At 40.3% G+C, this 24,122-nt stretch overlaps 1 protein-coding gene across 1 annotated transcript in view; it reads left to right on the top strand.

Moving 5' to 3' along the window:
- Positions 1–23,005, top strand: part of LOC133467351 (disks large homolog 4-like) — a 50,920-nt gene extending 27,915 nt beyond the window's left edge. The window contains exons 4-22 of the mRNA XM_061752119.1: positions 7,275–7,328; positions 7,982–8,032; positions 8,565–8,689; positions 9,799–9,968; positions 10,053–10,189; positions 10,807–10,951; positions 12,070–12,205; positions 12,277–12,433; positions 12,531–12,633; positions 12,716–12,830; positions 15,321–15,497; positions 15,731–15,773; positions 15,857–15,887; positions 16,246–16,293; positions 16,404–16,505; positions 16,677–16,849; positions 17,957–18,069; positions 18,158–18,249; positions 20,205–23,005. Coding sequence (XP_061608103.1) covers positions 7,275–7,328; positions 7,982–8,032; positions 8,565–8,689; positions 9,799–9,968; positions 10,053–10,189; positions 10,807–10,951; positions 12,070–12,205; positions 12,277–12,433; positions 12,531–12,633; positions 12,716–12,830; positions 15,321–15,497; positions 15,731–15,773; positions 15,857–15,887; positions 16,246–16,293; positions 16,404–16,505; positions 16,677–16,849; positions 17,957–18,069; positions 18,158–18,249; positions 20,205–20,311 — 2,079 coding nt within the window. The 3' untranslated portion in view covers positions 20,312–23,005. The remainder of the gene's footprint in view (positions 1–7,274; positions 7,329–7,981; positions 8,033–8,564; positions 8,690–9,798; positions 9,969–10,052; positions 10,190–10,806; positions 10,952–12,069; positions 12,206–12,276; positions 12,434–12,530; positions 12,634–12,715; positions 12,831–15,320; positions 15,498–15,730; positions 15,774–15,856; positions 15,888–16,245; positions 16,294–16,403; positions 16,506–16,676; positions 16,850–17,956; positions 18,070–18,157; positions 18,250–20,204) is intronic.
- The last annotated feature ends 1,117 nt before the right edge of the window (positions 23,006–24,122 follow it).

The raw sequence follows: 24,122 nt of genomic DNA, 5'->3' as shown, positions 1-24,122 counted from the left end.
CTGCAAGGGAGCTAATTTGATTTAGTTTGATCTACTGCAGTGCCTCTCAAACCTTTTACACCAAGTACCACCTAAAAAATACTTGGCTCTGCAAGTACCACCATCATGACCAACATTAAAATACAGCAGTGTAGTCAGTTTAAGTGTTCATAAAAAAAACATGAGACAGATATTTTATTCCCAAAAAGTATTTTCCATTATTATTCTATATCATTAAATATCCACCCATCCATATATCTATTTTCTGTACTTGCTTATCCTCAATATTTCAGGATCAGATTGAATTTTTTTTTTTTGTCATAGATGGAAATTTGCTTTGAATGGTACAACATTGGCGGCATGGTGGGCGACTGGTTAGAGCGTCTGCCTCAGAGTTCTGAGGAGCGGGGTTCAATCCCCGGCCCCGCCTGTGTGGAGTTTGCATGTTCTCCCCGTGCCTGGGTGGGTTTTCTCCAGTTTCCTCCCACATCCCAAAAACATGCATTAATTGGAGACTCTAAATTGCCCGTAGGTGTGACTGTGAGAGCGAATGGTTGTTTGTTTGTATGTGCCCTGCGATTGGCTGGCAACCAGTTCAGGGTGTACCCCGCCTCCTGCCCGATGACTGCTGGGATAGGCTCCAGCACGCCTGCGACCAGAGTGAGGAGAGAATGGATGGATAGGTACAACATTGCGCCGGCACGTTGGACGACTGGTTAGCACATCTGCCTCACAGTTCTAGGGACCGGGGTTCAAATCCTGGCCCCGCCTGTGTGGTGTTTGCATGTTCTCTCCATGCCTGGGTGGGTTTTCTCCGGCTTCGGAGAAACTATGGTTTCCTCCCACATCCCAAAAACATGCGTGGTAGGACGACTCTAAATTGCCCGTAGGTGTGAATGTGAGTGCTAATGGTTGTTTGTTTCTATGTCCCCTGCGATTGGCTGGCGAACGGCCCGCCCGAAGATAGTTGGGATAGCTGGGATAGGCTCCAGCACGCGCGCAATCCGCGTGAGGATAAGCGGTAAAAAAAAAATAATTATGGAACAATTGTATGCATTCTACGGAGCCCCCCTGGTGCCAAGGTATGAGAAAAATAAAATTCATTGATAATCTGTTCCCTCAGTTTAGTAAACTGTACCCTCAGTTTAGTAATCCGTACCCTCAATTTAGTACTGTGTTTAGGAAACACGCAGGCTAATTGTAGCCAGTCCTGCTAGTACTGCTATATAATGATCAACCCCCTCGAACTACAGCAATATTGCCTTTCAGTTGAAAAAATGGGATGTAGGATATATCACGACATGACAATTTATACACAGAATTCACACGAGTAAGAATATAACATACAAATAGAATTTACTTCACTTGACAGATATACGTGGGTATACGGAGCCCCAGACATTTGCTAAACTGAGGGAACGGATTACTAAACTGAGGGTACAGTTTACTAAACTGAGGGTACAGATTACTAAACTGAGGGTACAGTTTACTAAATTGAGGGTACAGTTTACTAAACTGAGGGAACGGATTACTAAACTGAGGGAACAGATTATCAATGAATTTTATTTTTCTCATACCTTGGCACCAGGGGGGCTCCCTAGCATTCTGCCATATAGGAGATGACTACAATCATTAAAACACTTCAGACAACCGATAACGAAAACCGTAGGTGCTGCAAGCAGACATAATAGAAGCCACTGAATAATGTAGTCGTTGGAGTCTTATCCAGTAAAATAAAATTAAAAAAACTTATATAATGATTTAATTAAAATGGATTGCACACAAATGTTAAATTTAAAAAGTTACCTGAATATTTGTTTTTTAAAAAACAAACAGATCTTTAAGATTAAATGCAAATGTTTTTAACTTTATATTTCAACACAACTGAATGTGTACAAATAGAGAGAGTCGGCGTACAACTAGCGGCACTCGTACCGCGCTGTGAAAATCTTTGGTCTACTACATGAATGCAACATATTTGTTCACACCTCACTGTGAGGCAGTAATACAGTACCGTGTTATTTATCAAAGCCAATGAGTAAGGAAAAAATACATGTTGGTCTCCATTCTAGGTAATGCAATTGACTCCAAATTATTTGAAGTATTAAAAGAAAATAACTGCATTTTTCACTGAACAAAGACCGGCAGCATCGCAGCGCGCTGATATGGATGATGGAGGACATCAGGGAGTAGTTCCTCTTTTTTTTTTCTTATATTACGGATGGGTAACTTCTTAAGACAGGACACCTAGGACTCGGACAATAACGTGCCATGAGGGACAGGGAATTTGTAAAGCTCAAGCTGTTGTTTTGAGGGATGGAAATTAGATTTATACAGTTATGAGACAGCAGGAAAGAAGAAGACACTAATTGAGCCATGCTCATTATTGAGTTGCATGTTCTGTCCAAGCTCTGTACAATCAACTGCAGTGGTTCATCGATGTTGTAAAGTAGGTGTTAAGTGGAAATACTGTACATGGACTTTGATTCAATGTTATGGAATTGCATTAACCCTTACCCAGTGTTTTTTAAAACAGGCACCTCAAGCGGGCATTAGAATGCTTCTCAACGCACACTATTCAGTGGGTGCGTAATTTTTTAGATGTGGGCATTTTTCAAGTGTTTTTTCATAGTAATAGTGTATATTTTCTTTATTTATTTTCTACAAATAAATAATGCCTAATTCAAATAATATACTACAACATAGAATCCACTCAAAAAAATATGATATAACAGATTCTGTTGCTTTCTTTTTTCATTGGTTGTGCTAAACCCCTGGAACAAATCTATTCACTCTAAAACTTGTTTTTGTTTTTTTGTTTTCCCAAGCCCAAATTATTTTCGGATCAGTGTTAAAAGGCTGGGTATTATTTGCATACAACTGCACTTTGTCTTTAAACTCCAATGTAAACTTCAGCTTTACAGATGCCGCGGCATCTCTGCAGGTGCTGTGCGTTGTGGTAATGTCTTCTGCAACACATGGTGGTATCGGTTACAGTAAAGGTAATAATTACAGAAACCTAGTGGCTATTTGGGGTGCTGGTTTTATTTGGTCAAGTGGACGATGCAGCCGGTGATTAATTGGGGCACGGCGTCTATTAAAGTGGGGGTCATCATTTGAGGAAATTTTATCATCGTGGCCATGAGCAATCTACATAGATATACTTATTAAATCATATTCACTGTGTATTTGTGAGTCAGACCTCTATTTATGTAAAAGTTGCACTTCTGTGTTTGTCATATTCCAGCAAACACGGATGTGGTGGCCATCTGCGTACACATTAATGCCTTTTATAGCACTCCACACACAGGATTTAATAGGGAACCGATAAGTGGGCAATCTGCTTAATTTGACATGCAAATTAACTTCTGTCCTGCCATGCATTCGGCCCGCACTAAAATCAGCAAACATAGCTTTATCAAATTGTCTCAAAAACATAACCCAACTGACCTGGCACAACTAGTACACAATAAAACGCCTCACGCATTAATAACACACACACACATACACACACACACGCACACATGAACAGTGCTTCTCATTATACAGTCTTAATGCAAGACTCACTCTGCGGTGCTATTATCTAACTCGTTCTGGCTCAAGTACTAGGAAAAACATCTGTTCTTACTGTACTACGTAGAAACATTTTGTGTTTCCCACGATGCTTGTATGCTTATTTGATGCAGTAATTTATTGGGTATTTGAAAGGAAAACATTAAACTTGTTGACTGTTTAATGGGCCTTCCAACTGTGAGGTGCACAGTTACTGTATGTATTAACTCACCTCTCTGAAGCCGCATTTGAGTTTTACAAATTGAGGTGGAGGTTTAATTCCCATTAGGTGAAAGATTGATTGACGTTGATTGTTATTTTTGAGGTGGCACAGTGGTTAGTGGCTAACACTGGTTAGCACATCTGCCTCACAGTTCTGAGGACCGGGGTTCGGATCCCGGCCCGCCTGTGTGGAGTTTGCATGTTCTCTCCGTGCCTGCGTGGGTTTTCTCCCACATTCCACAAACATGCATGGTAGGTTGATTGAAGACTCTAAATTGCCCTTAGGTGTGAATGTGTGCGCGAATGGTTTTTTGTTTTTCTCTGTGCCCTGCGATTGGCTGGCGACCAGTACAGGGTGTACCCCGCCTCTCGCCCGAAGACGGCTGGGATAGGTTCCAGCACGCCCGTGACCCTTGTGAGGATAACGCGGTATGGACAATGGATGGATGTTATTTTTTAATGTGACTCATTTTTTAAGAAAAATTATTTGTCACATACATATTTTTAAAACTAAAAATGCCTACTAATGCGATTTAAATATTCCAGCAGTCTGATGAGGATGTTGAGACGAAGTATTGAAACACAAACAAATATTAAAATTCCATGCGTCTTGTGCTGTTAAAATCCCTCCAGGAAAACTGCCTACACATTGGGTTAGATTTCTGATGGCTATATTTATAATTTCTGTCTGGAGAATAGATAAGGATGAATTTGACGTAATGTTCAACAGCACGGCCCGCTGGACACAGCTACACATTGATGCTATGCACAGGTGCTGTTTTAATGGTAGAATGCGCATTATGTGGAGGCGGCAGGAGACTTGTATTTATCATTTGTGTAGGGCTACAGTATTTCAAGCTCCAAGATTAGGACTGTTATCATCAATTTGAGGATAACAGCAATCCTCAAGGTAATGAATTTAGATTGTGTTTCATTGGCTTTTTACAGTTTCTGTCTGACATGTAAATGCTGCAAATACATACTGTAGCTGTGAAAAATAACCCTAATTAGAACTTGCACTTGGCCAGGGTGCTCATTCTTCAAATAGTTAAGCACTCTAACTTTAATATTTTCTAGCATCATGATCATCAATCAATGGTGCAGGGAACAAGCAAAGCATTCACAAAATCAAACTGAATGTCTGTGAGGACAGGCTGAAAGGGCCTGCTTAGAAACTAAAATGCATTTTGATGTGTTTGTAAGGACAGTTCAACCAGAATTCACTGTATGTACAGTATTTTAATAAACACAGCACCATGCAGTTTTTTTTCCAAAAGAAAAAAAATGTCATGCCTCAAAATGCAGTACTTACTTACTTAATTACTGTAGTGCAGTCCTTTCTGTGCAGAGCTGTGTTAGATCAATACATTGATACTGTAAATCTCTTGTCAGTACATCTCAGAGGTATTATACAGTAATCCCTCATTTATCACGGGGGTTACATTCCAGACCACCTCCGCAATATACCAAATCTGTGAAGTAGCAACTAATTATTTATGGTATTATTTATATATTTTAATATAATTTTATTTTAAGTTTCATGCATACGCTTCATCACCAATAAACAATACAGTATATGCATGTGAGGTGCCAGTATTATATTTGTCTTGGGGTCACTCCACATTCTTCACCATAGTACTGTCGACTGTAAATGTGTGTAAATATTTTCCTTTTAAGCCTTTAAAAGGCTGGTTAACTCAGTTGAGTGACGTGGAAGTGGATGTATAAGAACGGATTGTTGGCCACTATTTCCTGGCTATAGCATTAGCCAATGTGGTGTTCAATGACAGTGTCAACTAACAATACGGGCAAGTGTGCTGAGAATGTGCTTGTGTTCACTGTATTTTGTTACCATTTGTTTGATAAAGTGATTGAAAGAGCACCAGTGGCTGTTTTGATCCTAAATTAATTTATAACACCAGTTATGGATTACAGTTTATTCTAATTAGCAGTGGTTGGCTATATTCAGTTAGCTAAAGATGTTAATTTACCTGAGAAATGCAGTTGTGTAGCTGCACTTTAGTGTACTGTACTGTACAATAAAAAAGAAATCTGCGATACACTGAGCCCGCAATAAGTGAACTGCGATATAGCAAGGAACGACTGTACAATAATAATGGATAATTGGGCCCAACACTAACTAAATGCATTGACTTATTAAGTGCATGTCCTCACTGTGGGATCAATAGTCTCCTTCTTAATGTATGCTAAACAGCAAGTGTTTTCTTTTTTAAGTAGTCCACGGTAATTCAATTCTATGGGACAGGAGGAAATAAATACATTGTTATACAGAGAAACAGAGGAATTTAATGTTCAGGGACTGCTTATCTTGTGACCTGCAGCTATGTTTTCTGTGGTTAATGTTTTAAGTTTGTATTAATTACTGTAGTATGTCTAAGAGGGCGGCACGGTGGACGACTGGTTAGAGCGTCAGCCTCACAGTTCTGAGGAGCGGGGTTCAATCCCCGGCCCCGCCTGTGTGGAGTTTGCATGTTCTCTCCGTGCCTGCGTGGGTTTTCTCCGGGAACTGCGCTTTCCTCCCACATCCCAAAAACACGCATGAATTGGAGACTCTAAATTGCCCGTAGGTGTGAATGTGAGTGCGAATGGTTGTTTGTTTGTATGTGCCCTGCGATTGGCTGGCAACCAGTTCAGGTTGTACCCCGCCTCCTGCCCGATGATAGCTGGGATAGGCTCCAGCACGCCCGCGACCCTAGTGAGGAGAAGCGGCTCAGAAAATGGATGGATGGATGGATGGATCTCTAAGAGCTGTCAGGTCAGTGAAGGTCAGAAAGCAGAGTCGATGCCACTGCTCTCTAATTACTTTAAATGCATGGCATCTTTCACATACTAATCAGTCTGCTAAATGACAACAGAATGCAGTTTGTACATACATGGCAGGATGTAGTGTTCATAATAGCAGGTTTACAGTATATCCTCAACATATCACACCTCGAGCAGGGGTGTGTATCCTGGGAAAAGGTGTGCCATAAGGAATATAAGGAAGGTGAACATGCATGCATGCTCTTTGGCTCTAACCTGTCAACATGTTCAGTCTGTTAACCATAATGGACAATTACACCAAGTAAGTTACATCCCACATGCTGTTGGTAGAAAGTGAATGGCCACTTACAGCATTAATAATACATGCTGTACAGTCATTTAAAATAGCTGGAGCAATCTAAGGCATTGGCTTAGAGTCAAGGCAATAGCGGATAGCATGAATTATTTCTGTGACCGTCATGAAAACATAATAGCAACCGGCGCGAGATATTACTCATTATCCTTTAGCAACACAACAACCATACCAAAGTGGGGAAAGCAGTCCTCAGAGCTAAAATTGCCGTTCATCTTTGCTATGACGGAAGGTTTCACAGATATTCTAATGAGAGCTGCCATTTTTTTGAGGTTCTGACATTATTTTGTTATATAATCTACATATCCTCTCTCTCTCTCTCTCTCTCTCTCTCTCTCTCTCTCTCTCTCTCTGTCTCTCTCTCGATCTCTCGCTCTTCCTTTAGGGAAATAGTCCACCTGTGGTGGTGAACACGGACACACTCGATGGATCGCCATATGTAAGGACTATGTCTAATCTCTAACACTAGACTTGACAAAATGGCAAACTTCACTAGAAATTCCTTTGCATGTGTCCTGACTGATGGTTGCCATCATTTAACTAAATTTAACTTAACATGGGTTAATTTGGCAGAATGTGATGTGATGGGATGTGAGTGTGAGGCGTGAATGGCTGTCTGTACATTTCTGACACAGGCATCCAGTCCAGGACGGACGCAATGAAATACAGAAACAGCATTTTTAGGATTTGCAAAATGAGGCTTCTGAGAAAGGCGCTCCACACCCAGTTATTTTTGTCCTACAACAACACTTAAAAAAAAAGTTGTTTTCTAGACCAGACATCAATTCATTAAATTCGATTTCCCACAGGGACACCCTTAATTGCCAAGGTAATACTGATGAGTTGTTATGTTATTCAGCCAGAAGGTAAATTGGACCAAAAACAACAATGTGGCTGTTCATCAATCGGGTTTCGGGTCCAATCATAATGCTTTTAAAAAATGGAAAAATATAGCCAGCAGAACTGCCCAGCCATGTCATGGATGACCAAAATTTAAACTGTTTTTTTTTAAAATTAATATTACTGATTTTAGCAATTCTTTTGGATTTTATTCTCTCTTGAAAGTCAATTAACATATGCTTATTCTGGCAGGTGAATGGAACAGAAGGGGAAATTGAGTATGAGGAAATCACACTAGAGAGAGTAAGTGTCCCAATGAAATCCTTTGGCTGTATTCATACCTAATAACAAATTCATTGTCTAGTCAAGCTGAATCTGCATGACTACTTTTATTGTTTTGCACGATTCATTTTAGTTGGTTAAACTAAAATCTAGTCATGTCCTTGTGCTGTAACTTCTCTTTGAGTATTACAGTGCATTATAAAATACAGGATTGAAATGACAAAAACAGTAGAACTACAGTTAGTCTTTGGTAGTCATTAAATCAATTAAATATATTCTTGTTGGTGGACATAAAGAAGGTTGAAGTCGATAGAGCTTTATTCCTTCTTTATTTCTGCATGGGTTGTTGACAATTTGGTAAATGGGATTTTTGAACAACCAAGTTTGGTCCATATGTAGAAGTTTATTACTACCCCTCTCGCAGCAACGTAAGTAATGAAAACACAATCGATACAGGATCCTTACCATCTTCACTCCGTAAAGGCTCACTCAAATGCCACTGATTTAATGAATTATTTACAGTTTTTTTTTTGACTTGTAATTGCTACTGCAGGGGAACTCGGGCCTGGGCTTCAGCATAGCAGGGGGAACTGACAATCCCCATGTGGGCGACGACCCGAGCATCTTTATTACGAAAATCATACCTGGAGGAGCGGCGGCTCAGGATGGACGCCTGAGGTAACACACATGGGGCGTTACAATAAACACTCATATGGGGCATAAAAATGCATCCAAGACACAGCATAACAGAAATATGAGTTAGCTGACTTTTAGCGTTTGGATGTCAAATCATTTTCTTTGTACAAATTGAGTTAAATAGTTCATCAGCAATATGCTATCATCGCAAAAGGCCTCTATTAAAACATTGATATAATAAAATAAGCGGCACGGTGGACAACTGGTTACAGCATCTGCCTCACAGTTCTGAGGACCGGGGTTCAATCCCCAGCCCCACCTGTGTGGAGTTTGCATGTTCTCCCTGTGCCTGTGTGGGTTTTCTCTGGGCACTCTGGTTTCCTCCAACATCCCCAAAACATGCATGGTAGGTTAATTGAGGACTCTAAATTGCCCATATATGAGTCCGAATGGTTGTTTGTTTATATGTGCCCTGCAATTGGCTGGCAACCAGTTCGCCTCCTGCCCGATGATAGCTGGGATAGGCTCCAGTGCTCCCGCGACCCTTGTGAGGATAAGCGGCTCAGATAATGGATGGATAATAAAAAGTGTTCCAAAGCACTTTTCCAAGACTATGATGAGAATTTTCAAACTTCCCAGGTTTCTGGAATGCAGCGTGTAACAACCACGGTTTCCCTTGAGAGCCATGTCCCAAACTTTCTACAGCCCTCAGCAAGTAGTCTTGCAAAAATATAATTGAAATGGCCATGAAATCAATTTCAAGCACATGCGAATGGAATTGCGATAAGTGAAGTACTTAGTCTCTTGGAGAAAGGAATGTGAATGCTCTAAAATAGACAATGAATAAAAAATTTAAACATGGCCTCTCTAGTGCAAATAGGCAGACCCTTGATAATGTCTCTCATCATTAGCTAAACTTTTTAGCTACCACTCCTTTTTCTATTTGGATCTTGAAAATTGGGAGAAGTAGAACCAGTTTCGCATTGCCTGGATGGGTGGATGGATGGATGGATGGAGTTGTAAGAAAGGCTTGACGTTACCTGGATACTGCAATCACTGCTACTAATTTGTGATTGACTGCTCCTGACTCCATCTTATATTTCCCTCCTTCACCACACTATCACTGTTCCCTTCTCGCTTCCCTTTGGTAGTGTGAACGACTGCATCCTCTTTGTGAATGATGTTGACGTGAGAGAGGTGACACACAGCCAGGCTGTGGAGGCTCTGAAGGAAGCAGGTGCTATCGTCCGGCTCTACGTTCTCCGTCGGAAACCAGCGGCGGAGAAAATCACTGAACTGAAACTTATCAAAGGGCCTAAAGGTATATGAAAATCTGGACTACAGATGGGTTTAGAACATCTTTGAGGTATTTACCCATTCTTCTGGTTGGCTCTCCTTTTCTAAGGACTGGGTTTTAGCATTGCTGGAGGAGTGGGAAACCAGCACATACCAGGAGATAACAGCATCTATGTCACCAAAATCATAGAAGGTGGAGCAGCACATAAAGATGGACGTTTGCAGATAGGGGATAAGATCTTGGCGGTCAGTGACTCATTTATGAACTTGGGACACACCACCTCAATGCCACAAAATCAAAATACTTGAATCGTCTTCACTTTTGTCACCCTTATGGTGCCCCTGCCTTGAATCACCCATGTTACCAAATGTCATACAGCCACACACTCGCACATATACGCTCATACTACTTACATGATCGAATCATGCATAGAGTGGAGCTAGAGTACAGCTGTAATTTCCCCCGCCTGAAATGACAGGACGCTCATAACTACTGTATGTTAATAGATGAAGAAGTGAAATGGGCTCGATGTTGAACGGTATTAATGTCATAACGTTACTGCCACCTGCTGGAGAGTAGACACAATTGCAGCAGAAGATACTTTCACAGTCACTCTATTAAATTATTAGGAGGGGAAACAAACTCCACACGTGACGTCTGACTCGAGTTTATTGAGTTGGGCAATTCATTTGTAGTTATGTTGTTTTATCAATGAAAATGTATTTGTTATTGTTCCCTCTTCTCTCTGGGATGATCGGATTGAGCCAATGTATTGCCTTTATTATTATATTTTTAGAGGCCTTGTCTCATTCACATAATCTCTTGTGTTGATTGCATTTGCCTGTTTATGGTCAACAATCAGGTAAACAACGTATGTCTGGAAGATGTCATGCATGAAGATGCTGTGGGGGCACTGAAGAACACAGCCGAGGTGGTGTACCTCAGGGTGGCAAAGCCCAACAACCTGTTTCTGACCAACTCCTATAACCCTCCAGATCTCACTAACAGTAAGTCTTAAAAAGTTGTCTAAATAAATAGAAGTCTGTGTGTCTGTATGATTGTCCTGAGATAGCTACAACTGTTTAATATTAAAATGTCCAAGCCTTTTGGTGAATACGCTTCCAAGATTTTACACCCACTGAAGGGACCAAATTTAGAATAGCAGTTAAAAATAGAGGAGCAGGGGCATAACATCTTTCTAAATTAGTGGAGATGAATGTGGGCGCCGTGTGCGAATTCAAAGACGAGGTTTTAAAGGTTCAAGGCTTTGTATTAGGGATTAGGGAGAGTATAAAAGTACTTACATTTGAGCACTCGCCAATACCAAGTACTGATATTTGATAATGCCATTATGTCTTGCAATTGTGATAAAAATATGTTTTATTTTAACAAAAAAATTTAATTACTGACATTTTAACATCCAACTGCATGTTTTTAAAACAGTCTTGGCGCACATTTCGCTTAAATGTACCCTGTAACACAAGCCATTTTAGTTCTAAATTAAAACTGTCAGGACAACTGAAGTTATGCATCACACCATCGTGTACTTCTCTATTTGGACTGTTTTTAAAAAGTGAGGTTATTTTTCATGAAGAGTGTTATGTACTAGTTCTAAAATTGCCACACTTATCCAAGTAATGGCCGAGTGATCAAAGAAGCCATTGCTTTAATGAGCCATTAACAATTTGACTATACAGGTCCTTTGTGTACTTATACTTGAATGGTTTAATCTTTTAGATTATATAGATATGCAACTGGCAGATCAACCAAGTATACTCAGCGGCTAGGGGGCCAGTGCAACTTGTAGGGTGGCCGCTCTGTCGCCGCCCACGCAGAGCATAATTTGCAGTTGGCTAAAAGTGTTGTCATCCATGTTTACTTTATAAAGTGTCTCCACATGACTTGGCAGGGCTACTGGACATCTGTCAGGTTGGTGTTGTAGTATTGTAGCATTTTTACGAGTACAAGTACAGACATACAGTATTTGCACATACCGATACTGTTTTCAATATCGATGGATACTTACTTTCTATTATGAGTATATATAAATGAGTTATAGATTACTTCTTTGACAAAATACCCTCTTATTATGACATATAAAACCCTTACAATGTCTAATTCCCAGCATATTCCCATATGGATACTGAACTGAGCCACCCCAACTATCTTGGATCAGATTATCCACAAGCCCTCACTCCCACCTCACCGAGTCGCTTTTCACCTGTTCTGCATGGCCTGATGGGAGACGATGACATTCCCAGGTGAGCAATGGCACTTGGGTGACGTTAGCAGGTTTTTAGCATTCCTGTTCATTTTCCTCTATCTTTTCCAGAGAACCTCGTAGGGTTCTGATTCACCGAGGCTCCACGGGTCTGGGATTCAACATCGTTGGAGGAGAAGATGGAGAGGGGATTTTTATCTCTTTCATCCTAGCAGGAGGGCCAGCTGACCTCAGTGGAGAGCTGCACAAGGGCGATCAGATCCTCAGTGTAAAGACGTGTTAACCAGTTCACGGACAAATACATATTCTGTAAGGGGCCTTTTGATTGTATGGTTATGAACATCCATATGTGTTATGTGTGTCAGGTGAACGGTGTGGACCTGCGAATGGCCACACACGAGCAGGCAGCTGCAGCTTTGAAGAACGCTGGTCAAACGGTGACCATCATTGCTCAGTATAGACCAGACGGTAAAGCCCAAAACCTAGTACGTGTACAACGAAATGTTTCATTTATGGATCTCAAATAAGATATATGATTTTCCTCTATCAGAGTACAGTCGTTTCGAGGCAAAGATCCACGACTTGAGGGAGCAGTTGATGAACAGCAGCATGGGCTCTGGTACGACAACGCTAAGAAGCAACCCAAAGAGGGGCTTCTACATCAGGTACGGCAGTGCTGGTAGAGTTAAAAACAAGGCACTAGTATTGTGGACAAGAGGCCAAGTCCAGTTGTAGGCTTTGAGGTGTTGAGACCAATTCAAGACGATACAGGTTTAAGTTTGTTTAACCACTAAATTAGTGTTAGGTGTGGATGTCTCATTCCAATGCATCCTCAACTATAAACCTTCTACGCTGGTGGTGAGGTGGCAGGGACTGACAATAGGGGCAAATTGTAGAGAAGTGTAAATGGACCACAAAAAAAGTATCTGTCGAGTCATGTCTCAATATTTTTATCTTGGTTAGGTCCAACCGCAGTCATCAAACACAACGAATTCATTCAATGCGTGTATGAAGCACTGCTGACCACATAGTTGCAGTTTTGAGAATAAATCCACACTTAACAAAATCTGAGTCAAAGACAAGATTGAGACACCTCATCCTTCCTAAAGCATTTTACAACCCAGTCTCAAAACCAAGCCTGATCTCAAATTACAAGGAAAAAGCTTAAACAGATGTCCTTTAGAGTTTGGACGTCTATTGAATTCTGGTGGATTATGTAATTTTCTTTTTAGATTTACTATAGTGCGTGGGCAGTATAATCATATGTTGATTCTGATCATTTGATTGCCTCTGGGAAGAACCATTTTACCAGTGGACTGCTAGTCATTATCATAAGAACTAAAAAACTCAAGATGGGATTGTAATTAAAGGCTAAAATGTGTTGAAATGGGGCATGCTTGTCTTTTACGAAACAGGGCTTGGTGTCTTCTGTTAAAAATTTTAATTTCAAGTTATTACGATGAGTGGCTCATAAAAGGTTTAATATGTACCGAAATACAGCATATTCATTACAGCACAGCACTGAGAACAATACCGTCGCAAACCATCATAGCAACACAAAAATGTAAGCTTGGGTATTTGCTCGAGCTTTGCAGCATCAAAACGGACTTAGTAAAGAGGATAAAAGAAATAGTTCATACCTTAACAACATTGTGCGTCATTGGTCTGCTGACTTCTCAGTCGTTCCATGACAGGTGACGTAACATGGGTTGTCAAAATCCGCAAGTATCCATTATGGCACAACATTGCTCAACATGAAACATTTGGATCTTCGATTTTCTTGTTACATATTAGAAGTCATGCATCTTACTTTTATTCGTAACGTCTTATTTTGATGTGACGTTGCCGCTAACATAGTCGCTGCTATAAAAAATTTGTTTTTTTAAATGTCAGGTTAGCCGCCGAGGTAATGTTAGCTTGCAGGCTAAGTTCTTCTTGCTTCAGTGTGAGCACTTAGAGCAGTTCGAATGACTAATATTGCAATAGTCCGGTGCAATGACCATTGTGCAAAGGGCGCCGAGACTTCAAGGAGTGTATGCAGTTTAAAGTGACGAGTCGCGCGATAATCTGGGACAATGTTGATTGTGCAAATGTTGCAGATACTGCTCAGTCAGTGTGCAAATGGAGCAGATGCTACTCTGGCATGAGTGGCCAGTATTGGTCAACAACAGATATGCAAATAGTGCAGCGTGGCGAGACTACCACAGAGAGTGCACGAGTAATGTATAATTGGCCGGACAGAAATGTGACAACGAACTAAAGTCAAACAATTTGCCAGCATGTTGCAATAGAATTGTAGGTTAGGTGTTTAAGAAGTTGATCGCAAGAGTGAAGAAGCTGTTGGAATGTCTGCTAGTTCTAGTTTGCATTGATCGGTAGCGCCTACCTGAGGGAAGGAGCTGGAAGAGCTGGTGATCGGGATGTGGAGGGTCCGAGAGGATTTTGCACGCTCTTGTCTGAGTTCTGGCAGCGTGCAAGTCCTCAAGGGTGGGTAGGGGGGTACTGACAGTCCTTTCAGCAGTTTTGATTGTCCGTTGCAGTCGGAGTTTGTCCTTTTTTGTAACAGCACCAAACCAGACTGTGATGGAAGAACACAGGACTGATTCGATGTCCGCTGTGTAGAACTGCCTCAGCAGCTCCCGTGGCAGGCCGTGCTTTCTCAGAAGCTGCAGGAAGTACATCCTCTGCTGGGCCTTTTTGAAGCGACAACTTTATCCCTCTTCAAACAAAAGACCGATTAGTCGCCTTTGCATTCTGAAACGGGCTGCCATCTTCGCCTTGTTTGGCGCAACACATGCTTTGTTTGGTTGTTGTGAAACATCCTGTTTTATCTTTTTTTTGGTGAGAATCCACAAGAAAAAATCATATTGTTGAATTTTTTCAAGTCCGATGAGGAAATTTCTTGGAGGTCTTTACAAAGTTTTTATTTTATTTATTTTTTTTGTTTGTTTGTTTGGATTTTTCATTTTATTATAGTGTATTATCACTGGTAGCATAGCTGAGGCACAACATTTCTAACAATTTCTAACTGTATGTAATGAAATTGTCAAGATCCCACTAAAATTGTCAAGATCCCGCGTCAGCTCACCTCTCCCCAAAGTTTTGTGATTCAAAATATAGATTTGGGGATTAATTTAAACTCTTGTATTTTACAGGGCTCTGTTTGACTATGACAAAACGGCAGACTGTGGCTTCCTCAGTCAGGCGCTTGGCTTTAGGTTTGGGGACGTGCTCCATATCTTGGACTGCGGGGATGAGGAATGGTGGCAGGCACGTAAGGTCAGCCCCCAGAATGAGGCTGAGGAGGTTGGCTTCATTCCCAGCAAACACAGGTCAGAGACACACTTGGCCGGACAGTGATAACACAAAATGCAAGCACTTGTTTAGTTCCCGTTGACATTTGACCAATGCTAGAGGGCCGCTTATAAGAAATGAAACAGAGCATTTGTTTCTTCATAATTTGTAGCCAAGATGATTTGTCATTCATAATGTGTTAATCACACGACCACTACCACCTCTTCCCAATTGCTGCTTTTATTTACTTTTTATATGCTTCCCTCCGCAGGGTGGAAAGAAAAGAGTGGTCGCGTGTCAACACCAAAGAGAGGGTAGGTTCATGAGAGCTCTTTAATTGAGACTGGCTCATTTGAACTGGCTTCTAGTGTGTAAATCTTTACTGTTGTCCCTGGAGGATCACGGTCGGGACACCTTGGGAACGCAAGGTAATTAGCAAGTTTCCTTTTCTATAAACTAGAAACACATGAACATGATTTGGGACTTTCAACATTGCTGAGACACACAGTATAAGTATTTCTAGCTAAAGATAATATAGTCTGCTGTAAACATAATATAGTGCTTACACAAAGGACAATTTGCTACTTAATCTTTGTGAGAACATTACTTGCAGAATCATATTTACCTTCTCTGTAGTTTCTATGTTTATTAATAAAGGAATCTAATTGTTTAACATCCATCACACACTTCAACACAAACGAGCTCACACATGCCAGCACAAACCTGAATGTCATATGATGATGGCGAAAAGAAATATGTCTGATTGCTTCCATGATCTGTCACCAGGGAGAGATAAAACGTCGCACAGTTATGAGACCGTCACCCAAGTGGAAGGTAAGGCCGTAAAGTAATAGTAAAGTCCATTACTTTAGGCAATAAAAGTGGATTTTTATTGTCATTTCATCTGAATGCTGAATGTCCATGCACTCTTCTCTCTTCATTAGTTCACTATGCGAGGCCCATCATCATTCTGGGTCCTGTGAAGGACAGGATAAATGATGACCTATTGTCTGAGTTCCCTGATAAGTTCGGCTCGTGTGTCCCACGTAAGTAATTGCACACAGAACTACATTGCCACATGCAGCCATTTTCGGGCTATATCTGCATAAAGCTTTCCTTCAGTAGATGTATTTGCTGTCATTTTGAGACTGAAAAAGGTTCCAGGATATACAGTATGCGACACGTTTAATGTTTTTATGTTTTTGCTCTGTTAACAGACACCACACGACCCAAACGGGAGTATGAAGTGGATGGGCGGGACTACCACTTTGTGTCATCAAGGGAACAGATGGAGAAAGACATCCAGAGCCATCGCTTCATCGAAGCGGGCCAGTACAACAGTCACCTGTACGGCACCAGCGTCCAGAGTGTCCGTGAGGTGGCTGAACAGGTGCGTTGGAAGCAATAATAATGATGATGATGATCCAAAAACTTGATTTTGAAAGAGTCTCCAAAAATAATGAATACCAAGATTAGTCCAGTAATAAAAGAAATACAAAATAAATACAGAAATACAAGGTCTAGATAGGGTTGCCAAACTCTTTTTAGTTCAGGTCTCACGTTCACCCCAATTTGATCTCAAGCGGGCTACACCAGTATTTCCGTGGCATAATAATCTATAAATAATGACGGCTCCATTTTTTCCATCGTTGTGGTGTGAATGATTAAAACTGTATTTGGAAAATATTAGCATACATTCATTATTATCTTGTTTCACATCTTCCTATGAGTAATCTAAAATTTCGTGACAAAAATTAGTGCAATTTAAATCAGTGTTTTCATTTACACGTGAAACTTGCAAATCACAATGGATTTATATAATGTATATATTTTATTAAACAACTTATTACAACAAAATATTTAAAAATTCATTCCATATCCATCTGAAAATCTTGACAACCTCAACTGACTCATCACACCATACAAACTCAAGTAGGAACCTTTCGGAAAGAGGTTGCAGTTGACTTAGAAATGTATATATAAAAATGCATACAAGTTGTGGCAGTGCATGAAAAAAATAACATTAAAGGGTTCCACCAAATCAACCTCTTTTGAACTGAAGATGTTGACTGATATTTTGCAGTATTCTGTGTCTTAAAATAGTTCTACAGGAGGTATTCATTTTCACAGAACTGTAGTGCAAAGATGGTCGCAGCATTTTAAATGAAGGAGGCTTTATATCAAACATGGCATCTTTAGCCTTCACAAGTGCATCATTATCTGGTGTCAAATCCTGAGTAACATCCAATTTCAGAATGTCATTTATGTGGTTAGTGGTCGTTTGAGTGGTCATCAGTGCGACCGCCAGTTGGAAAAATTAGGAACAACAGTTACTTTTATTTAAAAATTGCAGTTAAAGTGTTCTCCATGGGCCAGATTGAACCCAACCCGCCTCCACCCAATAGTGGTTGAGTTTACATTTTTTATTTTATTTTACCAACTCATTTACAGTTAAAAAGGGGTGAGTTACACTACATACACTTATTTGTGCATGCAGCAAGGGAAACACTGTATTCTGGACGTGTCGGCCAATGCTGTACGACGACTACAAGCTGCTCAGCTTCATCCTATTGCCATCTTTGTCCGGCCTAAGTCACTGGAGAATGTCCTGTATGTACACAAAAACCTTTTTTTACTTAATTTATTTATCTGCATTGAAATAAAGTACTGTAACAGATCATTTTTCTTGTGTGAACAGAGAAATTAACACTCGCCTGACAGAGGAGCAGGCCAGGAAAGGAATGGACCGAGCCCTCAAACTAGAACAGGACTTCCTCGAGTGTTTCTCCGGTAAGAGCAGAACACTTATACAGCAAGGCTTGAACATTTGTCACCTCTGAAATCGATCACAACCTATGACTTTGTACCCCAAAAGCAAGTAAGTTTTCGTTCATTACTAGACTATGTTCTGGATCCAATGGAATTAATTCTAATAAGATCATACTGTATAATAATGTCATTATATTTAAACATCGGAGTATATTTAATCGGATTTACCATTCAGCAGTCCAATTTCTGGCAAATGGGTAACCTGAGTAATGGAGAATGGAAGACGATCATGCATCCACGTAGCGCTTTTCATTTGAAGTGGAAGAAAGTACAGAGACCTGATTCTTTAATAATTTATATTACGATAAATAATGGACACGTATGGAGAACTTTTATCTGTGAGCTGTTGAATGGACAGTAAGGATGTGATCAAGTATTGCTTCCTAAGATCCATCTTATATTGGCAGTCTATAGGAATAGGTGGTTGCACAGTTGAATCTTAGCTAACAAGAATATATATAATACAAACAGTTTTACGAATGTGTAAAACACACACACAGATGTCTTTGAGAGAGTTGGTTCATGGTGTCAGACACTATATATATATATATATATATATATATCCATCCACCCATCCATTTTCCATACCGCTTGATCCTCACAAGGGCGTGTTGGAGCCTATCCCATCCATCTTCGGGCGAGAGGCGGGGTACACCCTGAACTGGTAGCCAGCCAATCCGGGGACCTATAAACAAACAACCATTCGCGCTCACATTCCCGCCTACGGGCAATTTAGAGTTGTCAAGTAACCTACCATGCATGTTCTTGGGATGTGGGAGGAAACCGGAGTGCCCGGAGAAAACCCACACAGGCACGGGGAGAACATGCAAACTCCACACAGGCGGGGCCGGGATTTGAACCCCGGTCCTCAGACCTGTGAGGCAGATGTGCTAACAAATCGTCCACCGCACCGGCACACTATATATATATATATATATATATATATATATGCCAATTATTAGCGGTAGTTATATATAAAATATGCCAATTATTAGCGGTAGTTATAAAATCCTGGTACGGTGGACTATAGTAATAACTGCGTCCATTAGAAAAGTTGTGGATTTTTGGAAAACCTAATCATTTGAAAAATTGGGGACATTCTTGGAAATACATTCTTCAAGATTAGCTAAACAACAAACAAATACATAACCTACCTCTGCTGACCAAGGGTGGTAATTAAACATATGACTCCCATCAATGGGTGTACATGCGCGCGTGTTCATTCATGAGTTGAGGTGAACCCTCTGAATGACAACACGAAATGTGCGTCACGTAAGCGTTCCCAAATCAGCACAGCTTCCGACAGAAACAAACAACTTCTAATCTAAATAATGGACCAAAGGGGTGGCAGTTACACAAACAATATGTCAAAACTGGAGAAAGGAATTTTCTCAGAACATACCCATGCTCGTAGAAACGTCTTGGTAGATGATGTGTACACTTGTCAGAATGAAAAGGAAGGTGCAAAGTTTTATATCTGTGCATGACTATCATGCTTAACAGTGAATTTGGATGGGAAACGTGAGCTAAAGCATCTGCATTTGCACCCCACTGCACTTTTCGTCATAAAATTGCTCCATTTAATGCTAGAGAGATTTTCAATACAGATTTTAGTAAACTTCTTTGCACAAGCGTATTTGATCACTCCAGATGGCCATGATATGTGCTTTTTTAAACTCTACCAACAAATTTGAAAACACACCTTTTTCAACAATGAATGTCACATTTGCATTTTGGTTGCAACACTTTTGAGAGGCTCAGCATGTTTTAATATTTAAGAGGCATTTTCAGGGCAAATACCAGCAGTTGGTGGAATTTAAATGAGGCCACGCACCTTCAAGAATTCAATACTGCCTGCACTTGGTTGCAAGTCTTGAACATATTTTTGTTTCCCCATCTCTTTCTTTTTGCTGCAGCTGTCGTGGAAGGGGATAGCTTTGAAGAGGTCTATCACAAAGTAAAGACAGTGATCGAGGAGCAATCAGGGCCTTACATATGGATTCCCACCCGAGAGAGGCTGTGATGCCCTCCCCCCCTCCTGCATATCATCTACCGACTCGCACCACCCTTCACCGCCAAGCCAGCCTCGCCTCCTGGGACGTCCTCCAGAAAAGTTAGTGCTTCACTGAAGAAGAGAGATAAAAAACACACAGGAAGTGACACAGTGAGAATGATACTAGAAAAAGACACTGATGTGTAATTAGACTGAAACAGACTTAATTAGTATTCCACTTTCTCGAGGCAAGGCTGCAGTTCTGAGGCCACGTTCACACTTGGCATTAAAAAGCCATTTCACCCAAAATTGGGGACACAGATGTCTTTGAGAGAGTTGGTTCATGGTGTCAGACCACCTCAGATTTGGTTCCTTAGTATCTATCATAGCTTCAATTTCCTCACATAGACAGGAATCTAATCAATGTGATTAGTTTTGGCATATTCCAGATACATTTTGGTGTCAAGTGTGAATTGACGCATATCTCATCTGTCTTGAAACAGTCTGGAGGTAAAGAAGACATCAGTTTTGAGCAGATTAAAAGGTAGTACAGGGTGGCAGGGATGGACCCCAAGGTGGTTTGAAGCCTACACCTGAAGGTGCCCTCAGACATTGACTGGTTACCCCAGTTTTTGTATACCATCTGCTGGCTATCTGCCCACCAGTCAACTCTGCTTTTTTTCAGGACAGGAAAAGAGTAGGGGGTTGATCCTGCTGTGACCCTCAAGACCAGAAGTCGTTTACGGGCTAATCAGTTATTTTTTTCTTTGATTTTGAGCGTGAACTATGAAAATCCAACTTCAGTGACCAAGACTGATCACCTGTCAAATATTGCAAGGCACTATTATTTCAAGGCAGTAAAAATGATTATAATGAGAAAAAATGAATATGCATTGTGCATGTATCCTCAAAGACAATGAAAGGAAAGGACTCAAAACAATGAAAGCTATGAAGGAAAAATCATTTTTTTTAAAGTTAAGTGGAGTGTGGGTGTGTTTTAAAGCAAGTCTCGTGATGGAGAAGATCAGAGACACGGCCACTTGTGAGCAGAGTATAAACTGACATACATTTTAGCGTCTTATACACACACGCTCACGCATGTCCACACGCGTGCACCAAAAACATGTATAATTGTAACCTCAGCTGTAACCTATCACACCCCTCTGTGAGAGGGGTGGAGGGCTGTCTGTTCTGACCTTTGTCTGGTCACAAACCTGGATGAATGTTATCACTCTCTGGGCACAAACAGCAGAGCTTGAACACACCACGGCCGACGCACCTATCACTCTTCCGAACCAATCCCTCAGCCACAGACATTCACACTGTTTTCCAGTGGCTGTACTAAAAGCCATGGTGTCATGGTGTTTGTGTGTGCGCATGTGTGTGCGTGTGTGGGAGGTACAGGTCTTCTTTTACTCTCATGCTTCCAGTCCTACTCTGCTTTCTCCCTCTTGTGACCATACACATAAAAGTAAGTCACAAATAAACGGTCTATATATATATATAAAAATATAAATATATACACATATATCTTTTTTATGACAATTTCTAACAGGACTATAGTCTGTAAAAAGAAAAAAAAAATCTCCAAACATTACAAATGGTTATTTTATTTAAATTTGAGGTTTGGTTTGTGGATTTTACCCACACTCAGCAAAAAGCTACACAGAAATGTTGACGTAAAGATGATCTCACAAGTATATTTGACGTGTCAGTCATATTTCGGACACCTATGGAAACATTTATACAATGCAGATACTGTATGTCTGAGTGCGTGCAGTACGTGGACGAGATGCACCCTGTGCATAAAATATGAACTATAAATAACTATATGAGCATATCTCTCCTTTATAACACCCACAATTAGTTCTAATGTATAAATAAATGGGTGGTGTGCGTACATGTGCCAGAGAGAGTGTAAGACGTGCACATGATGTAGTGCAATATGGCTATGATGTTATGCAATGAAGAAGGTTACAGTATGTGTGTCCAGATTTCTAATTATTTATTGCACTGACAGCATTTTATGCTACAGGTAAAAAGGCTAAAAAACAAAAGGATTTCAAGGTTTTATGAGCATGTGTTTGTGTTAAGTTCTTTTTCATTTTACTGAATTCTAAGAGTGAAGGTAAAGTATTGATCAGTCATATTTATTGTTGATTTTTTGCTCACTGACTTCCTTCAACTCATACGGAACAGCTGAATCTTGTTAATCACAAGTATCAATTTATGTTTTGTTTATTTATTTTGAATTGTCTGTATATTTTTATATTGTTTTCCACATTGAGAGAGTTTATGCGGTCTTGCTGTAAATATGATGCCGTCTGGCTTTAGATTTAGCTGTGGACACTGCAGAATTGATGCAGAGTACTGAATCCAACAAAACTACAGCCCAGTTTAACTGCTCCAACATAGAAACATCTGCATACACACGCACAAACACACAAATATGTAAGCATCCAGTCACATCCATGAATAGAATGTTTTCAGTTTGTTTATTTGAGGGTTCTGTGTATTTCTTAATATCTCTCTCAAGTGTGATATTCCTTATTAAAAGAAAGTATATTAATTTTTACAGAAGACAGATTATATCAAAGTTGACTGATGCAGAAAACTATATTTAACAATGAGAATATCAAGCAAATTAAAATGTTCCAGTTCAGTGAAGCGCTTGTTGTAAATTAGCTATGAAATAATAAAATGAATTTAAAATGCTTTTGAAAATGGACTCAAAAGCCTTCTTTTGTTTGATATAAATGTGTTGTCTAATCTGTGTTGGTCGGTGCGACCAGTGGAGGGCACTCCTTCTCCGTTTGTAAACTCTCATGCTGAGCTCTTGCCTCCCACCTCCTCGTTTCAGGAACCATTTTCTCTTGACGAAAGCTCACAGGCGAGGACAGGAAAAAAAATAAAATAATCGAACAAACGACACCTTGTATCTCGAACACCCGTAAATCCGGTCACTCGTATCTCAACGCACCACGTACTGAAATAATGATGCTCACAAATATTGGTTTAGACAAATATTATTCTGTTGTTATGAAAGGCAACTTATGGGTACACAGGGTGGCTCGGCGACTGACTGGTGAGAGCGTCTGCCTCACAGTTCTGAGGACCGGGGTTCAAATCCCGGCCCCACCTGTGTGGAATTTACATGTTCTTCCGTGCCTGCGTGGGTTTTCTCCAAGCACCCCGGTTTCCTCCCACATCCCAAAAAACATGCATGGTAGGTTAATTGACGACTCTAAATTGCCCGTAGGTGTGAATGTGTGTGCGAATGGTTGTTTGTTTATGTGTGCCCATCTAGTAAAAGAGCATTTATTTGTTCTGATAAACAAAAATGGTGTAACAACAATCATCCAGAAATGCGTTGTAATTTACTCAATCTTAAACACTCGATAATCACTGTAAGTATATAATAGAAAATGGTACATGTGCATCATGTGTAAAAGAACAAAAAAAAAAATAAATAATGCATGATTGAAGACTGAAATGTAGGAATGTGCAGATAAACATTGAACACGGATAACAATATAAAGGAGTATAAACACTGTCATGGATTTAAACATTTCTCTGTAAATACTATCCAGCTATAAACAGGATATGTGTATAACATGAATCCATTCATCCACTTTCTCATGTATTTATTCTGTGAGGAAGTCTTCTCCTGCAAAATGAAACTAGACAATTAGTTGATAACAGACAACAAGGCAGAAATAGGGTTGAGTGGCCATCAAAGGTCAAGAACAAGTATGGCTGATAATCAGCCCTAAACAGGTGTCCACAGCAAACAGAACGGTGTGACATGCTCACTTCTGTTCTTTGCGAGACAGATGGATGA

Source organism: Phyllopteryx taeniolatus, chromosome 17 (assembly GCF_024500385.1).
Source record: "Phyllopteryx taeniolatus isolate TA_2022b chromosome 17, UOR_Ptae_1.2, whole genome shotgun sequence".
Lineage (NCBI taxonomy): Eukaryota > Metazoa > Chordata > Actinopteri > Syngnathiformes > Syngnathidae > Phyllopteryx > Phyllopteryx taeniolatus.
The sequence above is the reverse complement of the archived record's forward strand: the minus strand, read 5'-3'. Positions and strand labels throughout refer to the sequence as shown.